Raw genomic sequence first — 16526 nt, forward strand, 5'->3', positions numbered from 1 at the left:
GCTCAGCCCTGCTGCTCTGGAGAGCCACCATGGTGCTGGGCTGGGCTCAGCCCTGCTGCTCTGGAGAGCCACCATGGTGCTGGGCTGAGTTCAGCCCTGCTCCTCTGGGTGAGCCACCGCTGGTGCTGGGCTGGGCTCAGCCCTGCTGCTCTGGAGAGCCACCATGGTGCTGGGCTGGGCTCAGCCCTGCTGCTCTGGAGAGCCAGAGCTGGTGCTGGGCTGGGCTCAGCCCTGCTCCTCTGGAGAGCCACCGCTGGTGCTGGGCTGGCCGCATGCAGCTGCCCGCTCTGCTGCCTGCTCTGCTGCCCCGGAGCACATGGGCAGTGCAGCCTGGAGCAGCCCACTCAGAATTCCTGCTTCCCTTGCTCCTCCTTCAGCACTGGCTAAAAATTATAGTGGTTTACACACTTATAGGTATAAACATCTGTCTGTGAAAATGCAGGCTATTTCTTCACTCGTGGAGTAAATTGAGCAAATTCCCCAGCTGCAAAAACCGGTCGTTGACTGTAAAGATAAAAACTAACACAAGATTTCTGTTGCATTTCCTTTCTGATCTTGTTCTTGATTGTATTTAATGATGCCTTCACTGCACAGTTTTCCATGTGTGGATTATTTTAAAGTACGGAATCAGATTTTGGGAACTAAAATAAATTACTGGGGTTTTGCCGGGGTTTTTTTCCTGCCCTACATCTTGTCTCTTTTGGTAGGCTAAAAAGCTGATTACTGACTGTGAGATGCCCTGGGTTTGGCTGTTAGTCCTTTTCTGTCCGCACGAGGGGAAAGGGCTGCACACAGAGCCCCCACAGTGTGCCTGGAACATCGGGGTGTTGTGGGCTGGCAGGCACAACACTTAATCATCAGAATAAGGAAAAAGTCAATTCTTATTATGTATGCCAAAAGCATCCAATGCCAGTACCTCCTAATTCCTTTTCTGAATTTCATCTATGCTGGTGCTTTTTATCCCTAATAACATTCTTATCAGTGGTGGCTTGCCATTTTATGGGAATGGATTTTAGGCAAAGCATAAGTAGAATAAGCAAAGAAATTATCTGTTGTAAACTTCAACACCAGTAAACATTAATATCTTTAACCTTTTGACTTGGAGCTCATCATTCATTTCATTGCTCTGGCTTACGACTGCAGATTAAAATTTCTTACATTCATCTTGCTTGGTGAAGTAGCTTATTGGGATGAATAAATGACACCCTAATTAGAAGAGTAGCCTGACTGAGAGTAAGCTGCTGGAACCAGCTTTGATGGTCAAAAAATTACCTGTAGCTAGTTTCTCAAGATTATCAAAGAGGCCCTCAAATTAGAATGTCTGTCTTTGATCATAGATGTGAGGAATGAGGCAAAATGAGTGCACCAAGCAGATGGCAGGGGGAGGAGATGGTTGCTGTGGAATGGAAAACTGGAGGAGTTTTTACAAAGATTCAGGCCCTTTCCAGGCATTGCTCTACCACATAGTGAATGAGACAGCAGTATAGGGCTTATTTTTATTTCTACTTTCCACCATAATATAGTAATGTATGTGTCTTCAAAAGTTCAATTGATTAGGTTATTTTTAAAGAAAAATCCCTCTTCTCTCATTCCTCTTTAACCTTAGCCTGATTTTTCTAGCCTGTAGTGTGCCAAGCTTCAAACAGTACTCATCTTTAGTAATCTCTTTCCACCTTGCTTCCTTACCTGGCTGATTCCCACTGCCTGACCTGGGTGTGGCCGTGGCTTTGTCCAGGCGCCTGCAGGACCTGTAGGTGTGGCACAGTCCCTTGGCCCAGGCACCTGACAGCCTGGGGCCCCAGCTGCCCACGGTCAAACATGAAGTCACAAAAGGTAGAAATGGAGACAAGGGATGGCCCAGGACTGAGTTACAAGTCTGGGACAGAGTGACAAAGTGTGGGAAGAGGGGAGAAAGGCTTGACCTTACCAGTGGGAGATGGTGGGATCTCAGTGTTCCTGCACCACAGGGTTATTTTGCTGGCTCAAGCTGAACCCACTGAAAAAGCAGGATCTGGTAAGAGGAGGAGCAGTCGGGCCCAGCCCCCAGCAGTGCCTGCCCTTTACCCTGCCCAGACTTCTCCAGAGGCCAGCACGGGAACAATCTGGAAATCAGCAAATCTTCTTCTGCTGTGAAATGGTTAATGCTGCTTTCAAACTCTGAAATCGGGAGCTTTGGGTTCAGCCCAGCTCGTACAACTGTCATGGCTCATCCCATGTGTAAATGTCTGCTTGTTCCTCTGAATCCATGGACCCCTTGATCTCAGTGCCAGCTTCTTTCAGGAAGCGTTTTATGTGGAATAATTTTCTTTTTGGAGATGTAAATATGCTGCATTTGGTTTATTGCTTTTTTTTTTTTTGAGATAGACACTAAATGGGAACACCCAGTCCGTCTTCTTTATGTGACGGATCATTTAATATACTATTACATTATTTTATTTGTCTCAATTCTGAACTAAACTATCCTAATCTTTTTGTTTCACCGAAGGGATGAAAAGCTTTCCATATTAAAATATTTTTGTGGCTGTTTTATGCAGCATTTCTTCCTGAGATGTCATAAATAGAACTGAGTGCAATACTCAGTAAATCATGTCATTGATTTTCTCCCACAGAAAGCATGTAATCTGCTGGTTGCCTGGCCTTTGCTGTGACACCATTTGCATGCCCTGCCATTAGGAATTGGAGAGAACTTCTTAAAAGCTTAAAATAAAATTGTGCCATTTCTCTCTTGCCCATTGGTTCATGGTTTGGTAGGAAGAGCAGGTTTCCTTCCCAGAAGTGATGATGAGGAGCAGATCCCTTCATCCTGTGCTGCACTGATGCCTGGTTCTGATAAGGGACTCTAATTTTGCACAGCTCAGCCACCTGGTTCCTGAATTTCTCCACAATTCTTGGCTCTGCACAGTCCAGCCCTGCTGTGCTGTTGCTGTAATTTATCGGTTATTTTTAATACCTCATTTTTTTTATAATGGCTCGTGGTGGTTTATTTTTAAACTTAATCCTGCCAAGTCTTTATTTAATGACTCCTAAGGTTCCCAGGGGGGTCTGGGACCAGTAGAGGATGCCCACTGTGCTGCAGCCTCGGTGTTAAGCTGATCCTGCCCTGGCTGTGAGCCAGCCCCTCCCTCCTGAGTTACCTGCCCCGACACTTCCCTGTGGCTTTGGTTCCTGTTTAGTCACTTCTTCCCCATCCTTTCCAATGCTGTTTGGTATTGTGCTATCCACAAGTTATTTGCTAAACTGAAACGGGGGTTATGGGGCGTTTTGGGGGTTGACACTTGTGGGTTTTGCTGCCTCAGGTGTTCAGCACTCAGATCTTTGGAGCCAAGGCCTGCAGGAGTGCAAGGGAGAGAGGCTGAAGCAAACAGAAGTTGCAGAATTGCTGGACTCCACAATCCAGGCGTGATCCACCCTGTTTTCCTTCTCAGGCTGTGCTCAGCAGGATAACCACAACTGTTCCCAGGTCTCTGACTATAAGAGCACTAAAATGTTTCTCAGGTATTGCTTTTCTGTTTATTGTGAGCAGACTCTGGAGAGGTTTGGTAAAGTTCATTCTTCTCCACGAGTGTTTGCATGTGCTTAAACAAAAGGAGAAAAGATCAAAGGGCAGAATTCCAAGTGAGCCCAGGAAGGGTAAATCAAAGATAATTAGATTGGTCAAGATACAGCCATACAGGTGCACTTTTAAAATGCTGTGAAGGGCTTAATTCTCATAGTTTTTCTTAAATAAAGTAGGGAGAAACTGAAATGCACTGGAATTGAGGATACTTTTTTTGAAATTATAATTATTGTGCTTTTTTCCTGTCAGCTGATATGTACACCCATAATTTGCTGCTAAATCTTAGAATGTTGTACAGCCATTTTCAGAAAGGAAACAACTTATAGTTTGGCTTACCTCACTTTTTTAAAAGTAGAAAATAAAATCAATTTTCCATGTTAATTAAAAAGTATTCCTAAAGAATATACTGTGCTACCACGTCTGAGTGATCATCATTATAACAATTTATATATGTCTAAATGGACCAAATAAATTTAAATTTTTATTAATGCTAAATGATGATTTCTTTTTCCAAAAGGAAAAAAAAATCTCCAGTAATAAGAATGTCAAGAATTCTTATTATTGGGACACATGAGAGTCCTTATTCAAATACCTGCCCTGGCTGGCCCCTTGGGCCTCAGCTCCAAAGGGCAGAGCTTGGCCTTATGGCAGCTCAGTGTGTTCCCAGTGTGGTGATGCAGAATCCGTTCAGAGTACCTGGGCACATCCCGAGGATATTCCTTGCCTTTTTCTCGCTCTGTGCCATTGTCTCTTTGGGTTAGGTAAATTGCAAAGAAGTGCCTGTTTTCTTCTGAAGCATCACAGATTGTCTAGCCCTGGGCAGGTTTTTTCTCCAGTCCGTTGGTTATTTCTATCATGTTTTATCCTTGCAGGTTTTAGGGAGGGAAGAAAAAAAACATGTTTAAGGTTTTCCTTCACTTACTCAGTATTTTGAAATACTTATGTCATTTGAGCTCTTTTTAAAGGAGAGAAAATACAGTGGGAAACATTAAAACAGGGAAAAAAAAACCTATCTGCAGCAAGATAAAACTTCTTTTTTAACAAAAGTGGTAACGCCCAGCATTTATGGAAATGTTCATCTGTGCTCTCTGCCAGAGTACAGCTCTGGCTTGGTACTGCAGTGAGCTGATATTTAGCAAATATCCTTCACTTTGGGAAAAAGGTGTGCCAGCCCATAGTGCTTCTTGCATTCTTCGGTTCCACGGGTTTTCCTGGCACAAGCTGAGTGAGGGGAGCACTGGACACTCCCTGGGAGCATTCCCACAGCCCACTGCCCCCCAGGCAGGACCTGCACCAGTGTCGTGTTTTAAAACAGTCTCTTAGAATGTTTATGATTGCATTAAAATGTAAAAGAAACAGAAATCAAATCCTGGCATAGAACAGCCATCCCTTTTTCCCTGCTGTGTGAGACTTGCTCTGTTGTTTATGATGATCAGTGACTGTCCAGATGCTTTAAGTGGTTCAGACAAACCACAAAGCCGTGCTGGTTTTGTGGCCTTCGGGCACTGCCATATAGGAAGCCCAGGTTGGATTCCCACCGCTGATTTTTTCAGTCTGAGGACAGGCCTGGCAGTGGGGAGAGGTTTGTGGTTGTGCAGCAGCCCTGACTGGACTGGTGCCGAAGAAGGCTGATCAATGCATTTATTCTGCAGCGTAAAAACTGCAACCCCATTGTCAGGGCCAGCAGCACTACAGGTAAATGGATTTTCCCTGGAGGAGGACAAACCCAAGGAAACCTGTGCCAGGATGTGGTGATCCCAGAGGAGAGCAGAGGGTCCCAGCCTTTCAGTGGGGGGAGCTTTTTGCAGCACACAGCATTGCAAGCACATGTCTAATAGGTGCATTCATTTTCATATGCTCGTTCATTGAGCAGGCCTGATTAATTAGTGCGTGTCACCATCTGGTACTTACCGAGACTATTCATTTTTAAAATGTTGAAATTGTAGGGAATGTTGCACACCAATTAAGTTCTTTTTAATTGGATTATTTTAGTATAAAGTATTACTGGAGAAGGCCTTCATTGTGATTCAGCCAGCATGCATCCAAAGGAGACCTGCCAGCCTGAAATTACCTAGAACAAAGGCAAAATGCCTGAAATGCATGTTTATTACTATCTTCATGCACTCAGCAAAGATGATGTCAACAAATAAAAGCTCCACAGAGACATTTCTGCATTGCTGTGCAAGCTTCCTGACACGAGGGTATCTCAGCTGATCCCTGCTTCATCTTTGCACTGCAACTCCAAATCTGTCATCTTCTCCCTCTGACCTGAAAACTGAAATATGCTCTTGCCTTCCTGACTGCTTGATACCAACTCAACAGGGCCAGGCTGAGCCCTCCTGTGCACAGCTGTGTACCTGCTGGAATGAGGGGCATTAGTCTCATATACACACAGAATGATTTGGCCTTTAAGGCTGATAAATTATCTGTGCTGACTCAACCATTTAGTGAATGAAGTGTCACGATCTGCAAGTTGTCTGTCTGTACTTGCTCCTGACACTGACTCACTGGGTGAATTTTAGTTCCTTAACGTCACTGCACTGCAGTGGTTCCCTGTATAAATTGTGAATAGTTCTGTTTACCAACTTACATAAAAGGCTTTAAGATACAGGGATGAAATGCAGACTGTTGATGTCACATATTTGCTATTAATACTTTCTTTACAAGTCTGATGCTGTTTTGTGAGGAACATCTTGTCATTGCCTTGATTTTGCGTGGATTGAGCATCTTCAAATAAGTTTTGTCATCTGAACTACTCATTTCAGAAGAGCCAGGAGCTCTGCAGGGTGCACATTCCTGTTCCTTAGCAGGCACATAGAGTGTCAGCGGAAGCAGGGAAGGTAGGGAAGAAAAGACATCTGGTCACCTGCAGCTGGAGAGATCTGAGGTGTGAGTGCCTGGATCTCTCATTGCCCTGCTTTGTTTTGGAGATAGTGTAGGAATCCAGCGACAAAGAATGTCAGGGTGATTTTTTCCTTGTCTTTGTGTGCATTTTCAGTCCCTTCGATGGCCTCTGCTGCCCCCTGCCAAGCTGCAGCTGGTGACAGCCATGGAAGCAACAGCCTACTGAAAGATTTCATTTCTCTTATCGCTCCTAATTACTCTCACCATAATTACCACATATGATCGAGAATCTGTAGTTGAAAAAGGAATTCTTTTAAAGGAGAGGAAAGCAGCAGAAAGATTGCTTTTAGTTGTCCAGTAAGGAAGAAACTGACTTTTTTTAGAATGCAAATGCTTGCTTCAGCATATAAAGGTCACTGTGGATTTAATTTGAAATAGCGTAGGAGTGCTTCTGATTTCAAAGTACAAAAGTAGCACAGTGTTGGAATTGTTTTGGTTGTTTTCTTAAGATCCATTTCCTCTAGTTGGAAGGTGGCTGTTTCCTCTGTGGTGCAGCTGCAGGCAGTGTCAGGGCCTGTGACAGGAACTGCTCATCCTGCTGTGCTCAAGCCAGTTACAAACCCAGCTGGGGTTCACAGACCCAGGGAGTCAGTGGCTCTTCTGTTCCAGACTGTCACAAATCATCCTGGGGGTCAGGGCTGTGTTCAAACCGGTTCTATTGACTGTTGGAGACCAAAAGAGCTGGAATATCTTCACATGGCTTGTATATACTGTGTCCAGGTTCCACAGCTGCATTTCCAGAGTCACCAGGTGTGTGGTTGCTGAGGTAAACTGCTGCAGGCAGCACGGCTGGCACCCAGGGGGCGTGTTCTGGGATGAAGCACAGAGCTGTAGTTGTTCCTCTCTCTGGAGAACTGTGGTTCTGCTGAGTTTCCTGTAGTTCCCATTCTCAGGTTGAGTGTAGGTAGCCCTTCTCTGGCTTAGAGGAAGTGCCAGCATCACTGTCAGGGCAAAGGAGAATGACAGGTGTGTTGTGACACAGGCAGTGGTGTCATCACATCAGGATGTAGCCCCAGGCAGGTGGGCACTGCAGAGCTTCCTCAGGAAATGCCTGGAACACCATAAAGCTGCCTGCCTTGTGATGGGATTCTAGAGCAAGTGCAGCTTATGCAGTTTCAGAGAAATAAGATCACACGGGTAGATCTCAAAACCCCCACACAAGCACTAACCCTTTTGTTTAAATTCATTGTTCAAAGCTTTTATGTGATGGAGAAATACATTTTTCAAGAAAGCATTTCATTTAGATTCCCATTAGTGTAACTTTACTCCTTCTGTTTGTTAAACACATGAAAAGAGGGAGCTAACCAGAGTATAAAATTCTTGTACGTGCTCTTTCTCTGGTTTTAGGAGAACTATTTCTTAATGTAATTTTTCTGCTTACAATATATGGCCTTGCAAGGTGTTGAAGCAACAAAACTTGAGAGAGATCAAGAAACATACAAAGGCATTTTACTCTGTATATGTAAGATAAAGTCTAGAAGTTTGGGCAGATCTCAGTCTGGCAGAGTTTCTATCTCTTAGGTCATACAGAGAAAGCTTTTGGCAGTGCTTTTTGGCAAAAAGCTTTGTCTGGAAACATATTTAGTCAGCATATGAAATGTGATAGCCCTGGTAGCACGGCTGTGTCTGCAGGCACTAATAGAGTTAGGCTTCAGCCCCATCTGCTGTTGGATCGGGATTGCTCTGTTGCTTTGCCAGCACAGGACAGCCCTTGCCAAAACACAGAGCAGGACGTGAGGAGACTGACAAACCCCTCCCGGTGTCAGCTCTCCTAATGATCCTGTTGTTCGCTGCGCTGATGAAAGCCAGTGGTGCCCTGAGAGTTCCAGCACAGCCTCCCTGGTGCTGCTCCCAGCACGGGCTCTGTGGGGAGCTGCAGCTGGACCTGCAGGGGGTCAGCACTGCCCTCTCGGTGTACTGGGTGAGCAGCAAGGATGTTTGCACCCCAAGGCCTGTAAGGATAGACCATTGTTGATTTCCAGTGCCTGTGTTTACAGAGGTAGCCGTGGACGTAGAGATCCTTTCACCTCAGTGAAATGTCTCCGATAATTTGAGTTATGCAACAGTGACGAAGAGAACAGACTTGTGGATTTGGCTCAGAAGGCTTAAAATCTTCAGGCATTAATTCATGAAACTCTCAAATCCTGGATACTCTGGTGACTATAAAGCACAGCAGATTTGTGTTTGATTTTTACTTAAGGCTGATTGTTTCAGGAAATAAAAAGATTCACTTTGAAGGAGATTTGCAGTTCTTCTTCAGTTGTTATTTCTGGAGGGGTTAGGTAGAAAAGCTACATGTGAAACAAATCAGGGACTAAAAATCCTTGGCTTTGTATTGAGGATATCAGAATGGTTTATTGCCATTGTGGTAAGCAAAAGGAGAAAAAACAGTGACTTTCTAGAAAGATTTCCACTGTATTGTTATCTGACTTTTCCAGGACATCAGAACAGCCTATCTGTTCAGCCAAAATACCTCTCCAGTTATCATTTGACTCTGATGAAAAAAGTGCTAAAATGGCAGAGTTTGGGATTGCTGAACACATTTTCTCACTTAAGCTGAGCTTGTTCACATTCAAAGCTAGAACAAATTATCTGAATTGCATTTAGGAGAGTAAACATACTCTTGCTTTTCTATCTCATGTTTGAGTAGTTATGGTGAAAGCGTAATGTGTGGTAATCTTTGGGTTTATATCCTCTTCCTGCATTTGTTTTATTGGACAAAATTAAAGGTCAATGGTCCTGAACTAGTCAAGAGAATTACTCTAAATTCTCAGTCATTGCCATTTTTCCCTCCTTCTGCTTTAAGTAACATAGGACTTAGCTGCCAAAGTTTTAATTCTTTATGTATGAGAAGAATGATAGCTGCAATTTGGTTTTGCATTTCAGCTATATAGTGTTGTAAATGAAGACATCAGCAAAAGGCTACTTGGTCCTTCCACATTATCCCTAGTGTGAAAAATAAAATGATCAAGCAGATTTTTCCCCATTCTCATCCTCTCTGTGTTTCTTGCAGCATGATCACTGCTCCAGGAAGTGGCGGTACTGGGTGAGCAGAGCAGAGCCCCATGGAGGAGACTCCTGCCATGCACTGAGCAGCAGGGCTGCAGGCGCAGGGCTCTGGGAAAATGTCTGCTTGCAACACTTTCACTGAGCACGTCTGGAAACCCGGTGAATGCAAGAACTGCTTCAAGCCCAAGAGCTTGCACCAGTTACCCCCGGTGGCAGAAAAGAAGCCGCTCTCGCATGGAAACCTGAAAGCCAATGCGAACCAGAGCGGCAGCCAGCGCTCCGGGAGAGGCAGCGGCAGCTTCCGCCCGCCCGTGGCCAAGAAGCCGACCATAGCTGTGAAACCCACCATGATGGTGGCAGATGGGCTCTGTGGGGAGCTGGCCGTGCTGGAGCAGTGCGAGAACAAACCCCTGCCCGTGGGGTGGAACCGCAACAAGGCGGTGCTGAGCAAAAAACCACTGAACAATAACAACGAGGAGGAGATCGAAGGTTACAGCCATGTTCCTAGGCCTTATGGCAGCAGCGAGGGCATGGGGAAGATACCGAATAACAATAATAATGGGCTGACAGAAGTTCTGAAGGAGATCGCAGGTTTGGATACCACACCTCAGCTCACTGGAAATGAAACAAACTCGAGAGAAACCTTCTTGGGAAGGATAAATAATTGTTACAAAAGATCGTTAGAAAGGAAGATCCCTCCGAGCTGCATGGTGGGTGGAATGAAGGACTCACAGAGTAAGCATGTTATTCTGAGTGGAAGCACTGAAGTCATAAGTAATGAAGGTGGACGTTTCTGTTATCCAGAGTTGTCTAGTGGAGATGAGAGTGAGGATGACACGTTTTTTGGCAGCATGCAGGAAGAGCACGAGAGCTGGGATGAAAGTGATGAAGAGCTGTTAGCAATGGAAATCCGCATGAGGGGCCAACCTCGCTTCGCTAATTTCAGAGCTAACACCCTGTCTCCTGTTCCGTTCTGTGTTGACAAAAAATGGAATACTGTGCCCCTTCGGAACAAGTCTCTGCAGCGGATCTGTGCCGTGGATTATGACGACAGTTATGATGAAATTTTAAATGGTTACGGGGAGGAGACTGTGATTCTTTATGGGCAAGAGAGCATGCAGAGCATGGTATCTTCTGATTCTACATCTCCTGATTCTTCTTTGACAGAAGAGTCTCGTTCTGGGACAGCCAGCAGTTCTTCCCAGAAGCTCTGTAATGGAGGGTTATCTCCTAGCACTCCTCAGGACCTCAAAGTGATTGAACCAGAATATGAAAGTCTTTGTGACAATCAACAAGTGAAGGATGCACCGAAAGCACCCAGAAATGCTCTGAAAAGTCAGGAAACTCACAAGGCAGTCCTTGCGCTTCGCCTGGAGGAGAAGGATGGCAAAATTGCTGTGCAGACTGATACGCAGGAGAATAAAAGTCCTTCAGATGTTGCTGGTCAAGCCGTGACTATTAATTTGGTGCCTGTGGAGGAGCAAGCTAAACCTTACAGGGTGGTGAACATGGAACAGCCAGTGTGCAAGCCATACACCGTAGTGGATGTATCAGCTGCCATGACCAGTGAATGTAAAGAGAACCAGCCTGAAACCTCAGAAACCAAAAAGGCATCATCTAACCCAAGCTCACCAGTAACCCCAGGCACACCTATTGCATCCTCTGCAGCATCACCTGTACGTGTACACGCTAACCTGAAAAAATCCAGCGCAATCAGATACCAGGAAGTGTGGACTTCTAGCACTAGTCCAAGACAGAAGATACCTAAGGTAGAACTGATTGGAAACAGCTCAGGACCTTCCGTTCCTCCCAGGAAGACAAGCCACAAGTCAGCTCCTACTTCACCTACAGCTACAAACATTTCTTCAAAAACGATCCCAGTTAAGTCTCCTAATTTGTCTGAGATAAAATTCAACAGTTACAACAATGCTGGCATGCCACCTTTCCCTATCATCATTCATGATGAGCCCACTTACGCTAGGAGTTCCAAAAATGCTATTAAAGTTCCTATTGTAATCAATCCAAATGCGTATGATAACTTGGCAATCTATAAAAGTTTTCTAGGGACCACTGGGGAGCTGTCTGTCAAAGATAAAACCACAAGTGTGATAAGCCATACCTATGAAGAAATAGAAACTGAAAGTAAAGCCACTGAAGCCATAGGCAGCAAATCCACTGAGTTGCCCCAAGCGAAGGGGGCGGCCGGGAGCTCTGAGTGCAGGCTGGGCTCTGTGGCTCAGAAGGTCCAGGAGTTCAACAGCTGCCTCAGTAAAAGCCAGATATCCTCACAGAGAAGTCACAGTGCTGAGCACAGCTCCCCCTCCAGAGTTCAAAAGGCAATGCAAGAGCCTGCTGCAAAAGCAGACGTAACCCCGGACGGTTCTGTTGGCAGCGGCGGTGGCAGAGAGAACGCGAGCACGGTGCTCTCACAGATTGTGGCTTCTATCCAGCCCCCACAGTCTCCTCCAGAAACGCCTCAGTCTGCTCCCAAGTCCTGCAGTGTAGAAGAACTGTATTCCTTACCCCCTGAGGGAGATGCTACTAAAAACACCCTGGTACGACCCAAATCTCTGTTTACATCACAGCCTGAAGTGGAGTCCTCCAAGATGGAAAGCACTGCCGTTAAAATGCAGAAAGATCCACTTTCACAGCCAGCTGCCACTCCCTCTCCAAAGCCAGCGCGAGCCACCCCGAGCGCCACGAGTCCCCAGGCAGAGCAGGCCCCGCCATTCCCCCCTCCACGCTCCACCTCTTCTCCCTACCACGCCAGTAACTTGCTGCAAAGGCATTTCAGCAACTGGGCCAAACCCAACAGCCCCACCAGGTCGACAGAAGCCGAGTCCATCCTGCACTCGGAGGGGCGGCGTCCCGATGCGAAACCCAAACGCTGGATATCGTTCAAGAGCTTCTTCCGCCGCAGGAAAGCTGACGATGAGGAGGAGAGAGAGAAAGACAGGGAGAAAGGGAAGCTGGTGGGTCTGGACGGAACCGTTATACACATGCTCCCCCCGCCTCCAGTGCAGCGGCACCACTGGTTCAGCGAGGCCAAGTCGGACTCCAGCGAGAAGCCGTCGATCGTGTTCATGTACAGGTGCGACCCGGCACAGGCGGAGCCCCGGGCTGAGCTCCCGCAGCAGCCCGGGCTGGAGTCTGCCATCGCAGAGGCACTGGCCAAGGACAAGGGGGAAACACAGGAAAAGCCTCCGGAGAGCTCAGAACAAAACACAGCCAGCCATTCCTCACCACCTCAGGCTCCCAAGAAAATCCCCAGGTACCACTCAGCTGTTTTAGTCACTTACTCTGTTGTGAGCTGTCCTGTATATGCTGCTGAAAAGGGAGACACTAAGGAGTTTTATTACATTAATGCATTTTTTTCAAAGTATATTTATTTTAGGTAACTTAGAGAGTATTTTAAAATCTTTCTGTTATGTTAAAAACCAGAAAAGATGTAAAACATTTACTAGAAGCAGTACCTGATATTTAGATTTTGTCTTGCAGGCTCACTAATATGTCACAGTAGTCATGTTCCATTGGATCACATCCATTCTCTTGAATTTCTACTTAACGAAAGTGTTTCTGTGTTATGGGAAACTTGAGAATTTCTCAGCAGAAATAGGAAGCAACTACTGAGAAGTACAATAGAAATGAAAAGATCTGTGGCTCATGGAAGGTGTTGTGCTAACTTTACCTCACATGCCCAAGAATTCAACAGATGCTAATTAACCACACTGCAGCATCACTGCAGCACTCCCGAAATAAACCTTGTAGAAAGGTAGTAACAGAATTAGGGTATCTACAAAATAGTGTTATCCCTGTCTTGCAAGGCCTTTAGCAGTGACTGTGCTTTGTCCCCTGACAGTATTAGATCCAGCAAGAGCTTGTCACATCCATTGCAGTCAGTCATGTGGGCAGAGCAGAGTTCCCTGAATGCTGGACCACAGCTGTGGATATGTTAGAATTTGTCTTCCAATGTTATTACACAAACCAATTCCAAAGTAGCCTTAAACTTGAATTATTTATTTCATTATAACGACAACCTAACGGGAGGAAATCAAAAATTTTGTGAAGTGTGAGCCCTAGAAAATGTATCATGACAGTGTTTTTTGGTTTTCTTTCTCCATATTCTGTACAAGAAAACTGAAGTGGTTTTTAACTAAAAACAGTTTTAACCAAATAGAAATCTCTGTGTGAGCATAGTTAGAGCTTACCATAAACTGACTGTCACTTGTCCTAAAGCAAAATCACTTGGTTTTCTTCCTCCATACAAGACAAGTGCCAGAATAGTGCAGTCTCTAGATTTGCCCTAAATGAATTGGTGGGAAGTAGCTGCCTTTAGAGGGCAAGTTAAAGGATTGCAGGAGTTTGTGCTCTCAATGCCCTTTACAGGAACCTGGTTTCTTTCTCCTGTGTCTGGGGCAAGCTAGGGAAAGTGAGGTTGCTTTTGGTTCCAGTGCCATCAGGAGACTGCCTTGCTCCCAGCTCTCAGAGCCCTGCTCCTGTGCTGGCAGGACAGGTCCTGTGCTCTGGTGAACCAGAGCAGAGATCCAAGCGGAAAGGAGCTTGGCAGTCACTGCTCAGCCACATCAGCTGCTGATGTGCCAGGGGATGGGGCAGCAGGGAGCAGCTGCTGATATGGGTGCTGAGAGGGCAGGAGCAGCCTGTCAGGGATCCTTGCGCTGCCCTGGAGATGGTGCTGTTGGGATGTGTCCTGTTCTCCTTCTGCCCTTCCTTTTGAAGGCCGTAGGTCCCTGATCTCTCATTCACTTAGTCCAAAAAGCATGTTTACTCTTTAGTTTTCTTCAGGTCACAAGGATGTTGGTTAAAACCATATCTCCAAATTTTCCCCAGTGAAAACTGGAATTTCCCAAATGTTAGAATTGGAATTTCTTCTTTCTGACAATATTGTTCCCTGGTTTCTACAAATTTCAAAGAAAATACACTGAGGTGCTGAGTTGTGGGAGCACTGGGCATTGGGAGCTTTATGCTTCAGTTCTTATATTCTTGGTGCCTTGAGTTATTTAGGGTTTTTAATACTTTTTAATGTTGTTAATGAGACCAAGTGAAGCCTTATAATGCCGCATAATTGAAGGTTTTTATTGTTATTTAAGGGGTTTGGCTTTCATTTTTAATACCCTGGTGGGTGAGAGTCAGGATTTTTAAATGCCATTTTTGCTCAAGCAGGAGGCATAACCCATGAGAAGCTTTGCTTATTTTGTGTTAAACCTCCAGGTATTAGTACAAGGTTAGCTGTAATTCAGGCTAAAATATGTGCATGAAAAAGATGTTCAGAATGCTCAGTTAAGCCTACAGAGGCTTAGAGGAGAATGGATGACCTGAAGATAGCAATCAGTGAACAGGACACTTCCCTAACTCAGAACGCCAAGAACAGCAAGCTCTCTGAAAAAACAAACTGATGACCTGGAAAATAAGATAAGCTTTAAAAATGTCAGATTACTGGGGGGTCTCGGAAGCAAATTTAATGAAGATCCAGTATTTCCTTACTTTGCAATGGATTACAAAGCTGCTAAAGATTGATAACACAACTACAAAACAGCTGAAGGTATTTCAAGTTATCACTGGAAAGGTCAGTTTTCCCTTTGAACAGCACTTGCAAAACTATCAGTTTTTCAGAAAGGTGAAAATTATCTCTCTGTTATGCAAAGGAACTTGGTTTGTCAGTGTGATTGTTTGTTTGATGGCAGGATGCACATATGCTGCTTCAAAAAGAGCTAGCTAATAATGATATATTAAATTTACCAAGAATTGTAGGTAGATAATTTTGCTAAAAATCAGCAGTCATGTCATTTTTATCATTAATTAGAATGAGAACACCTTTAGTTCATGAAGCAGCAGTTGTTCTCAGGTGCAAAACCTAAAATTGACCAAAAGATACCATGGTATTTCTGGCCTGAGTCACTGCAATTGATGAAGGTGGTACAGCACAGCGTGCCATCCACTCATCACAGGTTGAGTAAAAAGATCCTTCAAAGGCTTTGTTATCTTATGGATCAGAGTGTTCCTGTTGGAGTTTCACAAGGTAAAGGCTTTTCCTGTCCTTCATTGAGACATCACTGCTCATACCCAGCAGCAACTTGTTAGATTGAGACATTTCCTCAAAGCAAAGTGCAGCACAGTCCTGCTGCTTCCTTGGCTGTCTTCATAAAGCACATCAGAGCTGAACTAATGTGATCTGGGCACAGCCATCTCCATTTCAGTTACAGGGTAAACTCAAGAGTTTCCTTTCACAGCTGCAAGTCAGCCATAACTTTCCTTTATGGGATCTTTGGGCCAGTCTTGGATGAAGTGAAGATAAAACTGTTTTTCCTGAAATACTTCCTTCAGATAGTGAGGTCTGTATATTGATTTTAGTCTGGCTCAGATAAGGAAGCATTTCTTCATAGCTAAATTTGTGATTACCAATCTAATTTCTAAGATTGTGTTAATTTTTACAAAGGGATTTGATCTCATAACTGATAAATCTGAGCTCTGTATAGAGGAATATGAGTGTTGTTACAGATCACTCAGTGGAAACAATGGGAATCACTGTTCTACAAAAATGTAGCCATACATTAAGATCAGGATTTCATCCAAAGACAGGCAGGAATAACCACCACTGCCACATTCCACTTTCACACTGTCACTGATCCAGTCCTGCAGATTCCACAGCTGCTTCAGAAACTGCTTGGGAAGATAAGAAAATCTGTGAAATCACAGTAGACCTCTGTTTAAAACAAAGTCCTTCCCTATTTGGAGGGCTTCTGGTATAACTCTTAGGGTGAGGTTCTCACATGAACCCAGAACCTTTTAGGTACAGCCCAAGTAAATTGATGGTAAAATGAACATCATTTTCAAGGGTGTTATAGATTAAAAGAAATTCCTTGCTTGAGCAAGTCTACTGAAATGGGAGAAATTCTCCCTGGAAATTTAAGGTGGATGGGCTCTTCCTTCTTGTCAAATCCCTGTTAGGGCTTTTCTCATCTTGGTGTCAGCAAGCTTTATCTACCTTACTCAGCAGTGCTTAGCAGTGCTTTTAAAAGTATTAACTAGCTTTCTTCTC

General features: G+C 44.7%; 1 protein-coding gene across 6 annotated transcripts in view; it reads left to right on the forward strand.

Annotated features, from left to right (window-relative positions):
• PEAK1 (pseudopodium enriched atypical kinase 1) overlaps positions 1-16526 on the forward strand; it is a 109767-nt gene that overhangs the window by 64465 nt on the left and 28776 nt on the right. For all 6 annotated transcript variants that reach the window (XM_038147125.1, XM_038147123.1, XM_038147127.1 and 3 more), the window contains one exon: positions 9474-12740. In XM_038147125.1, the coding sequence (XP_038003053.1) occupies positions 9586-12740 (3155 nt within the window). In that variant the 5' untranslated portion in view covers positions 9474-9585. The remainder of the gene's footprint in view (positions 1-9473; positions 12741-16526) is intronic.

Source organism: Motacilla alba, chromosome 10 (assembly GCF_015832195.1).
Source record: "Motacilla alba alba isolate MOTALB_02 chromosome 10, Motacilla_alba_V1.0_pri, whole genome shotgun sequence".
Lineage (NCBI taxonomy): Eukaryota > Metazoa > Chordata > Aves > Passeriformes > Motacillidae > Motacilla > Motacilla alba.